The sequence below is a fragment of the Apodemus sylvaticus genome, chromosome 2 (genome assembly GCF_947179515.1).
Source record: "Apodemus sylvaticus chromosome 2, mApoSyl1.1, whole genome shotgun sequence".
Classification (NCBI taxonomy): domain Eukaryota; kingdom Metazoa; phylum Chordata; class Mammalia; order Rodentia; family Muridae; genus Apodemus; species Apodemus sylvaticus.
The window spans coordinates 2,488,426-2,505,971 of NC_067473.1; the positions used below are offsets into that span (position 1 = coordinate 2,488,426).

Consider the following 17,546-nt stretch of genomic DNA (forward strand, 5'->3'; position numbering starts at 1 on the left):
GATTGTCATGCTCTGTGCATGCCCTGCTCTGCTGCTCAAAGCTCAAGGCAAGTAGGATGGTGTCCAAGCAAACACTCTCCCAGTTAGACCCAGATGCCCAATTATCCCAGAGAACTTAGAGGGAGAAAAATGAACATTCTTGGATAGCAGACATTTAAAAATTAAGCTTGAGACAGAAAACAATGCCCTTCTCACGCCAGGTTCCCCACAGAGCCTCTCTGAGCTGAGACTCTCAGGGGCTCTCATCCCATGGGAAACACTAACAAGATCTCAGGGGACCTGGAGACCAGGGAGCTGGAAGCGACTGGTAAAGAGAGCAAGCTAGCCAGGGCTGGATGTTTAGGCAGCCACTCAAACCAAGGGTCAGATTTTAACAGAAAATTCCAGCAAGATTTTAAGGGGTAGGAGCCTCACAGAACACTAACAAAGAGAACATATAGATGGGACATTGACTCAGCTTTCCACGGGCCCTGGCATGACCAGGGAGTGCAGGCGGAGCCCACTAGCAGCTGCTTTTTGTTTTAGGGCTAAATTGATCATTTCACTGGGAGACTGGGAATCAAAGCACAATGGCTATCTCCAAGGAGACTCATCTCCCCGGGCCATGCTAGGAAACAGCCCTTAAAAGGAGCCATTGTGTTTCCTGCCAAGAAAATCTGTATTTCTCTCCTCTGCTCCATGTGGTGGTATGACTCTCGAAAGAGGCTGTCCCAGGGATGCCAAGTGTCTCAGGGTTCGAGATCAGGGGGAAGGTGCATATGGGAAGCACTCTCAGAAGGCAGCAGGTAGAGCATGACTCCTCTGCAGAAGGGCAAGGGTCAGACTCACCGGCTCCACATTGTAGGCAAACAACGCGTACTCCTTATCTGGGGATATTTCATATCTGATGGCTCTTAAGGATTCCTAAAGGGAAAAAAAAGAAAGAAAATAGAATTTACAAGATTTATAACTTTGACTTCTGTAGAGGTACTGTGTTATTCCCAAAATCCTCTACCAAAAGAAGTAAAACAGTGACCCAGCAACATTAAGTAAGATTGTTTAGTTAGCCTATCAAAATGTAGTAAATTGATGCTTTTAAAAATTCTGTTTGTGTTTTATTTGACGTTTCAACATAATGGTCCTTATTGTGTATGCTGAAGCAAATCAATAGAAACAGAAAAAGCAAGCATCATTTCCCTGTGAGACCCTCAGTTGGCATCGTTTTCTTTCTTTCTTATAGTTTGAAGCATATGCTAAGCAGAGTTGTTCCTAAAACAATCAGATTCTATACCCTGCTCTGTACCTTTTGGTTTTCCTGTTGTGGGACTCCTCAGGAGTCAGCCCACAGAGGGTATGCTTGTTTTTCTGCCAAATTCCTTTGTCCAAATGACTATCACTGTGATTATGAATATCAGCAACTTACCCTGCCCTCTGCCCTTGCACACACTCTGGCTCCAAGCCCCTGCCCCCGAAGGCCCACATCATCTGCCTGGTGTTCATCACTCCATAGTGTGGCAGTGACCACTTGGAGACTCGTGAGCCATGCTATTGAAGGTGCTGTCACGTTAGGCATCTCTGTCTCTTCAGTCTCTTTCTGGGCAATGTGACCTTAAGGAAAGGATTGCAAGGAGTTGCTTTGCTTGGATTTTCACTCTGTGCTCCTTGTATCACCTTCACATGCCTTCCTTAGCGCCGTACAAGGCAGGGTGGCTCTCAGTGGCTGCATTCACAGCTCTCATCATGAACACCAAACCAGCACATATGGGGTCCTCTCCTCTAAGGGAACCCTAGCTCCTCATGACACATATTCATCAACGGATCAAGATGTAATATGCATAGCATGTTTCTGTTTCAAGATACCTTACTGATTAGACCCGGGTTCAGAGCTATTAGCACCGAACTCCTCACCAGCAGCACTGTAATAGCACACAAAGCCAAATCTGCAACCACATTTTCTCCATTGGGGACACACACTACAACTTCCAATTCTCAGGAGTGGAACCCTCTAAGTGCAAGATCACCCACAAATAAATATGTTGCAAAGAGTGCTCTTCAGTCCATGGGGGTGGGGGTGGGGGTGGGGGTGGGGGTGGGGGTGGGGAAGCAGCTGTTCACAGTGGGAGAGCTGAGTCAGAAAGCAGACTGTTCTGTGCTCCATCTCAGCTGACACACCAATGCAGCAGCAATGCAGGATGGCTCAAACACACTCCCACCATGATGGAAATGCATCTATTGTTCTGGGAGTGTAATCCTGCTGAGCACAGTAAACCTTATCACATGAACAATCTCAGATCTAGAAGCTGCAAACAGGGGAACAAACACACAGCCACTCCCCTCAGCTGTGGCTAAGAGCAGTGCCACACATGCACTTGGCTTTTTAGGGTAAGGATTTAAGGTCTGCAGAGATGATGAATGGTGCTTTAAAAACAGTTCAATAGATTTTTGAAATATCACTTTCCACAAATGGCATCTGTTCCCCACTATAGATATGTGGGCACAGCCTCCCCCTCCCCTGAAGAAGTTTGTAGTGTGGTCTTCCCTTATTTGACCATTGTACATGATGCTTGAGGCTTCTGTGGTTGTTTAGTTCCTAGGCACATTTACTATTTTCTCCCCATGGTAGAGGTAATAATGGCCTTATCCTCATACAACTGACCAGCCAAATCTGCCTGAGTACTTTATGCTCTGATATTCCCACGCTTGCTCCTTACCTCCTGCATCCCACCACAAATGCCTACATCCAGCCCCTAAATTCCTACATCCTACCCCAAATGCCTGCATCCAGCACACACACACACACACACTTACACATATTCACTCCTCCCACCTTGCTCTTTCGAGTTAACCACATTCTCTGACTCCAAGCCCTGGAGTGCAGGACTAACAGCCAGATCTTCACTTTTCTAGAGAAAACCATTTCGTAAGTGACACCACTGTTTCAGGACTCTAAAAACCACGCACTGGCTGAGCAGTCCTGTACACACATCCCCTGCTGAGGTGTCTGATGCCCAGATGGGGCTGTGAGTCGATAACTGTTTCTCTGCAGCTCTGCCTGGGTGTGTGGGCTCATCTCTAGTCACTATTACACACAATCCCTCCCCCGGGCCTGTGTCTTCTCTCTCCAGCTTCTCTTGCTTCTTCCTCTCCCTCACGGTAGCTCAGCCAAAGCCCCTCTCCTCCCACTGCCTCATTTTCTCTCTCTCCTCTTTCTCCATACTCTCTTCTTTCTTCTATGTGTACTATTCAGTTGCCCAGAGTCCTCTGAGCTCCTGTGGAAAGGTATCCGGAACCTCTCCTCTGCTGTTTCACCTGCTACCCTAACCTGGGGAGAGCATATTTCCCTGAGATCCAGTCCCTCCCCTGGTTCTACTCCATCGCTAAGCAGTCTCCCCTTGCCTTCAGGGTGTCACATCACTGACATGTGTAACTAACTCTTTCCTTGCTGGAACTCCTCATCAGCTTCCCACCTCAGCAGAGGTCATCACTACCTAGGACTCTGATGACTGCGGGCCCAGCCTGGTCCAGTCCTCCTCCAATGCTCCCCCATAACCTGCCCACTTCTCTTCCTCTTTACCCTTTGTTCCAACATTCCTTTCTCTACACCTCCCAGAGCAAAAGAGCCTTGCAGCCATGCAAGGTTTGTTCTTCCTCCTTTCTCCCTGGAATGTTTCAAGCTTTCTTTTCCTTAAGGCCACCCTCTATGTAAGTCCTTCAATGGCTAGTAGGTGGAGAAAGGATCCAACAGCCTTGCCACTGCTGCACAAAGTGCCCCTCTGATTGTTTCTGTGACCTAACCATCTTCTAAGAGAGCATCCGTGTCCACCCAATTATTGTCTCACTGTTATTCTCCTTAAGAGGAAGGCTGCTGCTTCCAACCTTTAGTCTCCCTTGACAGTTTTGTAGGTTTTTGGCAGAGCTCACCTCCATTTTGTTACATTCATCTTTAATTATTCAATATGATGGATGTTTCATAGATATAAAGTCAGATGATGTCTCAATGCCAGTACACATAAGTTGCTAATATACAGGGATTTAATGGATTTGGGCATCCTAACTTTACCTTTAGAACTGTTGTTAAATTTGGGTTTGAGTTTGGAATTTTCTTCATAGTCATCTTTCTCTATGAATAGATTCTTCTACCCTCCCTATGTTGCACGCAGTAGGTCCTTGTGCTGTGAAGGAGGTGGGCATTGCTAGCTTGCTGGACTGGGAAGGTGAGGCAGTCAGACTGCCTCTTTGTTTGGTGGCTTCAGAGTGTCTCTGACATTATCTGCCTGCTCATTGGTACTTTGCCCTGAGATTTTGTAATGTGTTTTTTGTTTTTATGTGTTTTGTGTTTCTATGATGCCTTTCATCTATGTACAAGGGGATTTTGTTGTTTTGTTCTTTTTAGTCTGTCAATATGATAAATGATACTGTTTTCTCTTCAGATGGGAAGTCAACCTTATGTACCCAGAATAAATTATACCCAGCCATGATGTATTATCTCCTGCGTATGTTTTTGAGCTTCATGTACCCTTGTTATGTTGAAAATTTCTGCATCTGTGAGCATGAAGAAGATTGTTCTCTAGTAGTATATTGGTTGGATTTTCATCTCAAGGTGCTGCTGGCTACAAAATGGACTTGTGAAGCGTTCTTTCTTCATCCTCTGATATCTCAATCTTTCTCCCTTTTTAGTTGCTATAACAAAGTATCTGAGACTGAGCAATTTACAGCGAGTAGCAGTCGATTTGCGTCATAGTTTTACAATTGGGGAAGTCTGAGAAGTACAGACGTGGTGAGGTGTGTCTGTCTGCACCATGACACCGAGATAAAAGCATGGATAGCACTCAGGAGTCTCTTCCCTTGTTACAGAGCCACTCATTGCCATCACAGGCCAGTCCCCAAAGCCCCACCCAACCCTGATTATGACGGAGATGTCCCACCTCCTCATTCACATAAGAATTTGGGAGCTGGTTTTCCGATAGGAATTTGGTGGTGGTGGGGAAGTATTCACAACATAGTATAACTTCAATAAAATTGATGCCTTCTCTTCTTTAAATATTGGGAAGCCCTTTAAGCCTTATATTTTCTATGTTTGGTAGAAAAGATTTCTTCAATTCATGATAGCCGTTAAGGGATGTCTCAGATACTTTTTCATTGTTGTGATGTGACACCATAATCAGGGAAACTTTGTAAAGAAAGAATTTATTTGGGCTTACAGTTTCAGAGGGTTAGAGTCCACGAGCATCACTGCAGGGAGCAAGGCAGTGGGCAGACAGCCATGGTTCTGGAGCAGTAGCTGAGAGTTTGTATCAACTGCTAAGTTCTGCCAAACAGGGTAAGGTAGTCCTTCATAATTCCTGATTCACTTAAGGTCTGTTAGATGGTTCTGGGCCAGAAGGCTGAAGACAACACTATAAGGAATACTGGGGACTCTCTAGTCAGTTGTCTCTACAAATTGCATAAATTGAAAGCTATGCGTTTATGCTCTCTACATATTCAAGTAATTAATTCTTTCTCAGACTTTGACAGAGGTGAAGACTGGTGATAGTCTCATAATTGAACTTAAGTTGTTTCGCATTAAAGAAATATTCTGGATTTGAAAGGATGGATTTCACATAGTAAAAATCAATAATTGAGATACAGAATTATAAATTCTTTAAGTTATTATAAATGATAGAATACTTAATCTAAATTGCCAAATATGGTGGACTGTATGTTATGCATGCATATCCTGCCTTACAATTTACATACTTGTTATAATTGTGTTCAATATATATCTGAGAGCAAGGAGCCTTTTTAATTGGACAAAAAGGAGAAATGTAGCTGCTTTTATTTTATTAATTTGCACAAAAGGGTCTCCACATAGCTTTAAGCAACCTGCCCCCAGTTATTTCTGATTGGTAAATAAAGATGTCGGCAGCTAATAGCCGGGGAGGAGCTAGAGAGGCGGGATTTTAGGGTTCCCTGGCTTGGGACCATGTGGAGAAGGAAGAAGGAGGAGAGACAGCATGCCTGGGGAGTGTACAGGGCAGAGAGGCAGAGCAGCATGGAAAGGCACAGGGAGAGCATGGCCCAGAGGGCTGCTCAATTGAGTCAGGAGCAGCCAAGGTGGAACATAGGAATTAGTAATAACTCAGAGTTATCACGGGAGGAAGATTTTAACAACATGGAAGCTAGGCAGTCGCCCAGCTATTGTCCAACATAAGTCACATTACATATAAAGGCTATGTATGTGTGTGTCATTTGGTAACATAAACCACTGAGGTGGGAAGCAACCTTACCCTGAGCTTTATTAAAAATGTAATACTACAGATTTTGAGTTCTGAAAGCCTGTGATTTGCATCCATGTACACCATTTTCTATGTGAAAAATTGAGAATTTCTTAATTGCTCATACTTCTGTAAATAGAAAAAACTTTTGTTCCTACCTTGTGGCCAGTCTGAACATTCAAGGGAGTAATGATATGACCCAGCCACAACAAGGATACAAAGCTACTGTTGCCATTGATTTGAGCATGATGTCTTTAGTGTACTTTCAATATAGGTCAGCAGTTCTCTATCTGTGGGTCATGACCTCCACAGGGTTACATGTCAGATAGCCTACATATCAGGTATTTGCAATACAATTCATAATGGTAGCAAAATGACAGTTATAATTGTGGTTGGGGGTAACCACAACATGAGAATCTGTTTGTTTGTTTTGATTTGGTTTTTTTTTCGAGACAGGGTTTCTCTGTGTAGCCTTGGCTGTCCTGGAACTCACTTGGTAGACCAGGCTGGCCTCAAACTCAGAAATCCGCCTGCCTCTTCCTCCCAGAATGCTGGGATTACAGGTGTGTGCCACCACCACCCGGCATGAGAAACTGTATTAAAGGGTCAAAACATTAGGAATGTTGAGAACCACTGGCATACATAGAAAAACACATATTTCTATAAATGTGGCTACCTTGGGTGTTCAGTCTTATATATGAGGTCGTACTTAGAGTCAGAAATGTCTCCAAGAGACCATCTGTGTTTTGAATGTTTGTTCTCCAGCCTCAGGGCATAGGATGTGATTGGAAGTAGGCCACTATAGGATGTCCTTTGGTGCTTTTTCCCAGTTCTACTGTTTTTTTGTTTTTGTTTTTGTTTTTTTGTTTCTTAATCTACCATGACATGGGCTCCTTTTGCTGCAAACTCTCACCACTCCAAAGGGAGTGAGATCTCCATGCCCTGTGTCATGATGGATTGAGCCCAAACAAACCTTTCTTGAATGCCTCTCTCAGGTGTTTCCCATGATCTATAGGCAGTTAGTGGTTGGTGAGGAAGGGAGGGACATTTTCTTTAGTGGTATAGCCACTGGCAAGATGCTCATGTTCCTTCAGTTGACCTTTTACCCATAGTCCTGTAAACAGCCCTAATGGAACTTCTTGGTTCATCAAAACAACAAAACCCCCAAAGCTTTGAAAATCAGCAGGGAATGAGTTGCTTAGAGGAGGGGGATCAGCATGAGTGGGAGGAGACAACAGAGACAAAAGGAGCCGAATATAATGAAATATATCATATAAACATATGGAAATGGCATGAGAATCTGTATTATATGTAATTAATACATGTTAATTAAAACTTAAATGTTTAACTAAGGTTTTATCAGGGTTATAATTAGCATCATATTAGAGTTTGGTGTCAGTGTTCAGAGAACTTTTGATATTATCTTTAAAATTCTTCAAATCTTTAACAAGATTTTATGATGTCTTACTCAAAGCTTTGCCCTATAGAAGAGGTATAAATAGATGAAAAACTGTGTAAAACAGTAGGATCTTCCTTCCTGCCTGCAGATAGTGGCAGGAGAGCAAAATCTTTGCTGTTTTTAGAACAATTTTTTTTTTGTGAAACCCACAAAGTAAAGTATGTGATGAGGTTGGTAGAACGCAAACATTGATGGGTTTCCTGACTCACAGGAGGTCATATATGTAATTCAATTGAACATCTGTCAAACTCAAAGGTACAACTGCATTGCCCTCATCAATGAGGAAGGAAACTTGTGGATGGGCAGACTTCTGAGCTTGCCTCTGCCCTCCTTTTCATCTAAAATCATCATTTGGAACCAGACAGACTCAAGAACTGAGGTCACTACAGTGAATGGTAGAGGGAACACGAGGTACAGTAGCCAATTAGCAGATTGGGAGGAAGGCTGGCTGTCTACCACCAGAGCCTGTTGTGATAACTCTGAGTCTTCTCTGACCTGGGGAATGACTGGGCCTCTGCTGCATCTATATGTAGTCTTTAGGCTAAGTTGTATATTCTGCAGCTTGTTTATTCCAGAACACATTTAGTGAACTCCAGGGATAGGCCTTAATATATGAAGTCACAACCAAGTCACAACCAGAGTTCTGCAGCAGGGCATTTTTCTGTTATTATTATTATTTTAGATATTTGCTTGTTTACATTTCAAATGTTAACCCATTTCCATGTTACCCCACCCAAACCCCCTATCCCATTCCCCCTTCCTGGGCTTACCCCCTATCCCCAATTTCTTGACTTGCATTCCCCTATTTTGGGGAATTGAGCCTTCACAAGACTCTCTTCTCATTGATGTCTGAAATAGTCATCTTCTGCTACATATCTAGCTGGAGCTGTGGGACCCTTTTTGGTTGGTGGTTTAGTCCCTGGGAGCTCTGGGGGTACTGGTTGGTACATATTATTGTTACTCCTGCAGGACTGCCAACCACTTCAGCTCATTGGGTCTACTCTCTAGCTACTCTATTGGGGACACTATTCTCATTCTAGTAGTTGGCTGTGAGCCATGGGTGTTTTGATCCACTTTCCAATAAGGATCAAACTATCCATACTTTGGTCTTCCTTCATCTTGAGCGTCATGTGGAATGTGAGTTGTATCTTGGGTATTCTGAGCTTTTGGGATAATATCCACTTATCAGCGATTGCCTACCATGTGTGTTCTTTTGTGATTGGGTTACCTCACTGAGGATGATAGTTTCTAGCTCCATCCATTTGACTAAGAATTTCATGAATTCATTGTTTTTAGTAGCTGAGTAGTACTCTACTGGGTAAATGTACCACATTTTCTGTATCCATTCTTCTGTTGAGAGATATCTGGTTTCTTTTTAGCTTCTGGCTATTATAAATAAGGCTGCCATGAACATAGTGGAGCATCTTATTACATGTTGGAGCATCTTCTGGGTGTGTGCCCAGAAGTGATATAGCTGGGTCCTCAGGTAGTGCCATGTCCAATTTTCTGAGGAATTTCCAAAATGATTTCCAGAGTGGTTTTTATCAGCTTTCAATCCCACCAGCAATGTAGGAGTGTTCCTCTTTTGCACATCCTCTCCAGCACCTGCTGTCTCCTGAGTTTTTTATTTTGATCATTCTGACTGGTACAAGGTGGAATCTCAGGGTTGTTTTGATTTGCATTTCCCTGATGATTAAGGATGTTGAACATTTCTTTAGGAATTTCTCAGCCATCTGGTATTCCTCAGTTGAGAATTCTCTGCTTAGCTCTGTGCCCCATTTTTAATAGGGTTATTTGATTCTCTGGAGTCTAACTTCTTGAGTTCTTTGTATATATTGGATATTAGCCCTCTCTCAGATGTAGGATTGGTAAAGGTCTTTTCCCAATCTGTTGGTTGCTATTTTGTCCTATTGACAGTGTCCTTTGCCTTACAGAAGATTTGCAATTTTATGAGGTCCCATTTGTCAATTCTTGATCTTAGAAAATAAGCCATTGGTGTTCTATTCAGGAAATCTTCCCCTGTGCCCATGTGCTCCAGGTTCTTCCCCAATTTCTCTTCTATTAGATTTAGTGTATCTGGTTTTATGTAGAGGTCCTTGATCACTTGGACTTGAGCTTTGTACAAGGAGATAAGATTGGATCAATTTGCATCCTTCTACAAGGTGACTGCCAGTTGACCCAGCACCACATGTTGAAAATGCTGTATTTTTTCCACTGAATGTTTTTAGCTCCTTTGTCAAAGATCAAGTGACCATAGATGTAAGGGTTTCACTTCTGGGTCTTCAATTCTATCTCATTGATCTACCTGCCTGTCCCTCTACCAATACCATGCAGCTCCTATCACTATTGCTCTGTAGTATAGCTTGAGGTCACGGATGTTGATTCTGCCAGAAGTTCTTTTATTATTGAGAATAGTTTTCACTATCGTGGGTTTTTTGTTATTCCAGATAAATTTGGAAATTGCTCTTTCTAACTCTATGAAGAATTGAGTTGGAATTTTGATGGGGATTGCATTGAATCTGTAAATTGCTTTAGGCAAGATGGCCATTTTTACTATATTAACCCTGCCAATCCATGAGCATGCGAGACCTTTTCATCTTCTGAGATCTTCAATTTCTTTCTTCAGAGACTTGAAGTTTTTGTCATACAGATCTTTCACTTGCTTGGTTAGAGTCACACCAAGGTATTTTATATTATTTGTAACTATTTTGAAAAGTGTCATTTTCCCTAATTTCTTTCTCAGCCTCTTCATCCTTTGAGTATAGGAAGGCTACTGATTTGATTGAGTTAATTTTATATCCAGCCACTTTGCTAAAGTTGTTTATCAGGTTTAGAAGTTCTCTGGTGGAATTTTTTGGGGTCAGTTAAGTATACTATCATATCATCTGCAAAAAGTGACACTTTGACTTCTTTCTTTCCAATTTGAATCCCTTTGACCTCCTTTTGTTGTCTAATTGCTCTGGCTAGGGCTTATAGAACTATATTGAACAGGTTGGGAGAGAGTGGGTAGCCTTATCTAGTCCCTGATTTCAGAGTGATTGCTTCAAGTTTCTCTCCATTTAGTTTGATGTTGGCTACTGGTTTGCTGTATATTGCTTTTACTATGTTTAGATATGGACCTTGAATTCCAAATCTTTCCAAGACTTTTATCATGAAGAGATGTTGAACTTTGTCAAATGCTTTCTCAGCATTTAATGAAATGATCATGTGGTTTTTTTTTTCGTTGAGTTTGTTTATATAGTGGATAGCATTGATGGATTTCCATATACTGCATTCCTGGGATAAAGCCTACTTGATCATGGTGAATTATAGTTTTGATGTGTTCTTGGATTCAGTTGGCAACAATTTTGTTGAGTAGTTTTGCATTGATATTCATAAGGGAAATTGGTCTAAAGTTCTCTTTCTTTGTTGCATCTTTGTGTGGCTTTAGGTATCAGAGTAATTGTAGCTTCATAAAATAAATTGGGCAGTGTTCCTTCTGTTTCTATTTTGTGGAATAGTTTGAAGAGTATTGGTATTAGGTCTTCTTTGAAGGTCTGCTAGAATTCAGCATTGGTCCTGGGCTTTTTTTTCCAGTTGGGAGATTATTAATGACTGCTTTTATTTCTTTAGGGGTTATGAGATTGTTTAGATCATTTCTCTGATTATGATTTAATGTCGGTACCTGGTATCTGTCTAGAAAATTGTCCATTTCCTCCAGATTTTCTACTTTTGTTTAATATAGGCTTTTTTGTAAGATCTGATGATATTTTGGATTTGCCCTGTATCTGTTGTTATGCCTCCCTTTTCATTTCTGATTTTGCAGCAGGGCATTCCTATTAGAGGTGGACCATGACCTCCATGTATCAGAGGTATTGCTTATAGAAAACCCATCGTTTGAGGTTTCAGCAGCATCTATTACCTAGGAACAATTGTAGACTGAAAATAGTAAATGGAAAGTTCCAGAAGTGACTCATTTGGAGAGGAGTGCCATGATGCATGACTTCAGGTGCCACCTGCCTCAGGTATGACATGTGCCTTTGCCCAGCAAATCCACACAGTGCACACACTATGAACTCATTCATCATTCAGCACAAGCCTCAGGGATCAGACTGACTGCCACAATACTGCAGTGCTGAGATCAAGCCATTCTTTTTTTTTTTTTTTTTGATATTTCCTTTATTTACATTTCTTTTTTTTCCATCCTTTTTTTTATTCGATATAATTTATTTACATTTCAAATGATTTCCCCTTTTCTAGCCCCCCCCATTCCCCGAAAGTCCCGTAAGCCCCCTTCTCTTCCCCTGTCCTCCCTCCCACCCCTTCCCAGTTCCCCGTTCTGGTTTTGCCAAATACTGTTTCACTGAGTCTTTCCAGAACCAGGGACCACTCCTGCTTTCTTCTTGTATCTCATTTGATATGTGGATTATGTTTTGGGTATTCCAGTTTTGTAGGTTAATAACCACTTATTAGTGAGTGCATACCATGATTCACCTTTTGAGTCTGGGTTACCTCACTTAGTATGATGTTCTCTAGCTCCATCCATTTGCCTAAGAATTTCATGAATTCATTGTTTCTAATGGCTGAATAGTACTCCATTGTGTAGATATACCACATTTTTTGTATCCACTCTTCTGTTGAGGGATACCTGGGTTCTTTCCAGCATCTGGCAATTATAAATAGGGCTGCTATGAACATAGTAGAGCATGTATCCTTATTACATGGTGGGGAATCCTCTGGGTATATGCCCAGGAGTGGTATAGCAGGATCTTCTGGAAGTGAGGTGCCCAGTTTTCGGAGGAACCGCCATTCTTATCCCACACAATGATGATATAAAAACTCAAAAGTAGCAAGGCTGGTAATCTGAGTGTGTCAAAGAGAGGCCTTCCTGGGTGTCTTAGTCAGCGTTTCTATTCCTGCACAAACAACATGACCAAGAAGCAAGCTGGGGAGGAAAGGGTTTATTCAGCTTACACTTCCACACTGCTGTTGATCACCAAAAGAAGTCAGGACTGTAACTCAAGCAGGTCAGGAAGCAGGAGCTGAGGCAGAGGCCATGGAGGGATGTTTCTTACTAGCTTGCTTCCCCTGGCTTGTTTAGCCTGCTCTTTTATAGAACCCAAGACTACCAGTCTAGAGATGGTACCACCATCAAGGGGCCCTCCCCACTTGATCACTAATTGAGAAAGTGCCCCACATCTGAATCTCATGGAGACACTTTCCCAACTGAAGCTCCTTTCTCTGTGATAACTCCAGCCTGTGTCAAGTTGACACGCAAAACCAGCCAGTACAACAAGCTTCCCTTAAGAGAAAAACATGGAAAGGGAAACAATCCACACACTACAACAAGAATGAATCCCACCTGAACTTGTGAAGAAGGAGTAGAAAACATGCTAGCTTTACTGATTGTCATGGAGCTAGGGCCATGGTGTGTTCACTGAGGGTGAAAGGATGTTGATCCTAGGATTTGGGTGGGGTGCATGGATGCAGCATTAACTGCACACCTTGGAAGGTATCCTTTGGGACCAAGGCATTCCACTCCAGTGTGGAATTAATCAAAGCTCTCTCAGCTCCAAGCTATCGACTGTAAAACTCAGAAATCTTTCAGCTTCTAATTTTCTGATCTGTTTTGGTGAAGACATTATATCCTTCAGACACAGAGCTTGGATAAATTGAGCTGTAACTGACCTGGAAGCCTCCTCCCTGAGGGCTGGCTCTTGTAGTATTGGAAGGTGCTATGAAAAAACTGCCAAGGGAGAAAAGCAATCAACAGCCTTGCCCAGCTGTAAAACCTCTGAAGCACAACAGCGACCAGAATGGCACCCCAAGTGGTGAATGGCGGTCCTCACATGCAGAAGGCAGACAACAGCCATCCCATAGGATTCAATGCCTGCTCAACACAAGGGAAATCATGCTTGGAACTTTAAACCCAACCATATAACTATGACAATCTGAGAGATCATAGACCCTGGAGGAGAACCTGCTACTGCCATTTCCTTAATCCAATATAATTTCTAACTGTATTTTAAATAGTTATCCTTATAACCACAGGTTATAAGGTAACTTTCATCCCTCATCAAAGAAACTTGTTGTTGTAGCATATAGGGATATCACAGAGATCTACAACTGGACAAATGCAAAGAATACGTGCTCAGCCCCAGTTTGTACAGCTATAATGCAACTCTTACAACTAAGGCTCAAGAAAGAGTGCAGAAGTCTGGGTATAGAGATTATAAGAGGTAGAGACCAGGACTCCTTCTGTGTGATAGTGTCTTGTGTATATTATAGGGAGTACACACTTATAAAATATCAAATATATGGCCACTCAAACAAGACATTCACAATGACAAACAATCTGACATGCCAACATGGAAGGAAAAAATGAAAAATTTCATGAGACCCTATACCTAGATGATTAGCTAGAGGCAGCTAATGCTTCCTAGTAAGTCATCTAATTCCAAGTAATCCGTAAACACGTGTATAAATGACAGCACTAAAGATAAATAAACAGATTTATAGATGACAAATAGATAGATACAGAAATACAGAGATATAGAGATAAAGAGATATAGAAATAAATGATAGGTAGATGGATGGATGGATAAGTAAGTAGGTAGGTAGTGAGATAGATAGATAGATAGATAGATAGATAGATAGATAGATAGATACATTGATAGTTGGCACACTAGTTGGGAAGAACATAAGAGGAGTTGAAGGGTGGGAGGGTAGAAATAATGCAAATGTAGTACGTACATATGCAGTTCTCAAAAACAAACACATAAACAAAAAGAACCTGTAACTGTCTTGGCTAGTTCTATGTCAACCTGACACAAGCTGGAGTTATATGAAAGGAGGGAATTTCAATTGAGAACATGCCTCAATAAGATCCAACTGTAAGGCATTTTCTTGGGGGAGGGCCCAGCCCATTGTGGTCTTCTATAAGAAAGCAGATTGAACAAACCAGTGAGCATCCCTCCATGGTCTCTGCATCATTCCTGCCCTGCTTGAGTTCCTGTCCTGACTTCCTTCAGGCTGAACAGTGCTCTACAAATGTGAGCCAAATTAACTCCTTTAACCTCAAATTTCTTTGGCCATGGTATGTCATCACAGCAATAGACTAAGAGAGAAATGAAACAGAATCATCATGTATTTTGGCTTCTGTGGTCCCTAAGAATTTCAGCTATGTGAGGCCATTGTGTGCAGTGTTTAGGGTCCTTCTTGTCACCCAATTGGCAGAGTTCAGAGAATGAAGCTACTAGCCCCTCACCACAATAACCTTGTGGTATCATTTGTCTTGAGGTGGCCTGGTGTGATGATTAGTTTGAATTGTCAAGCTTGAGAGTTTCAGGGAAGGTTTGTCAATAATAGGTTGGTCTGAGGGGGTGTTTGTGAAGAGTATCCTAACTGAGGTGGGAGGAGCTACCACAAACTTGATCTGTCTGGATAGGAGTCAGGAGTAGGAGCATTGTAGGCCTGGTCAGCCCCAATCCCATCCAAGGGGCAGCAGCCACTAGTGCCTGCCGGGTTTTGCTTTCTGTGAGAAAATGAACCATGGCCACTGGATCGTCCTATTTTTCAGAAGATGCCAGAAATCTGGATTTCAAGTCAAAATACACCAGCCCTTAGCCAAGCAAAATATTTGAAGGACATCACAAGCTGCCGGCTTCCATGTGATAACAAAGCGTGTCATTTTCCCTTCTAGTGTGTACTCCCATGCTAAACCAAACTGAGCCTCAGGTCAGAGATTCCCTGTAGGTGCACTGGTCTGTCAATGTCACCACATGCTCATCACACGTGGGCCCAGGACTTGGAGAGCTGTGGGTAGGAGCAGCTGAAGCTAATGGGAGTCCGTGGCCCAGGGCTGACCCATTTCCCCACTCATCAGTGATGATGCCCATCAGAATCTCGTTGTTCCCAGGTAGCTGTGCCCTGGACTCAGGGACAGATGGGTAAGAGGCTAGGGGCAAGGACTCAGTTTTCCCAAACTTGTCACCTAGCTGGGCAGAGTGGACAGCAGTGCATGAAGCCCTGGCAGAAATTAACTAAAGTGCAGCGAGTGTCAATTGCTATCCAGTGGCTCCCCGGAAGGAAACAGAAAGAGAGGGAACCTCATGTTCTGATTCCCAGGAATCTTGCAGTTCCTCCACAGGCTGTGGCTGCTCTGGTCTCAAAGCGCTTGCCTAATTATACCCCTCTTGTGAAGAGTCAGGACTAATTAATTTGCAGAGATCAAGATAATATAAAAATTTGATGTCTACTAGTGATATTAGGAGATGTAAGTTAACAGAAACAAAATTCTTTTTTATTTAAATATTAATATGGCAACTAAAATACGTAATTAGCTCAAGTTAAGTTAGCAGTGGAGCAAGGCAGAATCATGGCACAGACGCCTTCTTGACAGCCAACCTGCCCTCCCAATAGCATCCAGGCACCCATACAGCTCTTCATGTTCATCGTAGGAGGGCAGCAATGTCTCATCTCTTTGGAACACGAGGTTCAAATTTTATGAACCAGACTAAAATTACTGAATAAATGCCACGAGACAGCAGCTGTGTAAATCGTATTAGGAAACAATACAGAGTTCTGCCAGCAAGCGAGCCAGGCTGTTGCACGGTTCACACTTTATTCCTGGCCCTTTGATGCAATGATGGTGTCCTCCGTTACTCACTGATGTGCAAGCATCCTGCTGGACTCTTCCGTGGCGTTTACAGAGTATTGTGAATCCTTTTCATAGCACCCAGGGCCTCTGGAGCTGCTGTTTTAAGGGCTTCACCCTAATTCAGTTCCCCTGCACTCAGCTCAGTGATGCCTGAGTGCCAGGTATCTTTGCTAATGTAAGTCACTGAACCTTCAGGTTGTTTACTAGTCAAACTTCCCCGGAGCAGCTCCAAATGTACATTTGTGTTTCCAGACTTCCTCCTAACTGTCTGGCACAGCTTAAATGACACACAAGCACGTGCACTGCTCTCACGAATAAAGGGGCACAGAATGAGTGTGCACACGGCAGACGTCAGATGACAGATGCTATAACCTCACACACACAGCTGCATGCCCCAAGGTCTTGCTGCCCTCCAACCTGCTGCCAGAAGCAGACACAATACCTGGTGGGACCCTGTCACTGAGACACAAGTCCATGTTTCTCCTACTACCTGGGAGTCAGTTCACCTGACTACGCTACAGCTTCATGGTATGAGAACACCCCCTCCCTCAGGACCCTTCGAAAGCAGGAGCTCTTGCTATCTCTTGGAGTGGAAGTTTCTCTGTTTCTCTCCTCCTCTCTCTCCCTCCTCTCTTTGTTCAGAACTCCATGGCACTGTGCACACTGTTAATTTTCCCCTAATGACGCATTGCCCTGGAGGACAATGACTCTCAGTGCCTCCCTCTTGAACCTGCCACCTCTCATTTTCGTTCCTAAAATGTAGCAACATGCCACCTCAGCCCACTCTCCTGAAACAGCCCCACAGAACCGCCAGGACGGCGTATGAGGATGGAGCCAGGTTCTGTTCATGGCTGTTCTCGGATTCTTTATCTGAGGAATTAGAATTCCAATTCATAAGCCAACAACAATTTAGCTGTAGAGAGTTAATATCAAGTGTAGGCCACAGACTCACTTCTCCACTTGAGAAGTTTTGTTCTGTTCTGTTCTGGAAGTGTATAGATGGGGCTAAGTTTCCTTAGGATTTTAGAGTCTGCATAGTCTCTTTAAGTCGGTAATATGTAGTATGGCCACTTTAAGCACACTTCTATGAGAAAATAAGGGAGAGCCACAGAAGGGGCACGAGGCAGGTGAGGGAATACAGTCTGCTGCCCAGCAGAGAAAAAAACTCATTAGACTTTCCAGATATGGGGTGACTAGCAGGCCTACATCATACCCC

The 17,546-nt window shown here is 42.9% G+C and overlaps 1 protein-coding gene across 2 annotated transcripts in view; it reads right to left on the reverse strand.

The window, feature by feature from the left end:
* Window positions 1-17,546, reverse strand: part of Dpp6 (dipeptidyl peptidase like 6) — a 659,720-nt gene that overhangs the window by 254,619 nt on the left and 387,555 nt on the right. For both annotated transcript variants that reach the window (XM_052172969.1, XM_052172970.1), the window contains exon 5: window positions 829-903. In XM_052172969.1, coding sequence (XP_052028929.1) covers window positions 829-903 — 75 coding nt within the window. The remainder of the gene's footprint in view (window positions 1-828; window positions 904-17,546) is intronic.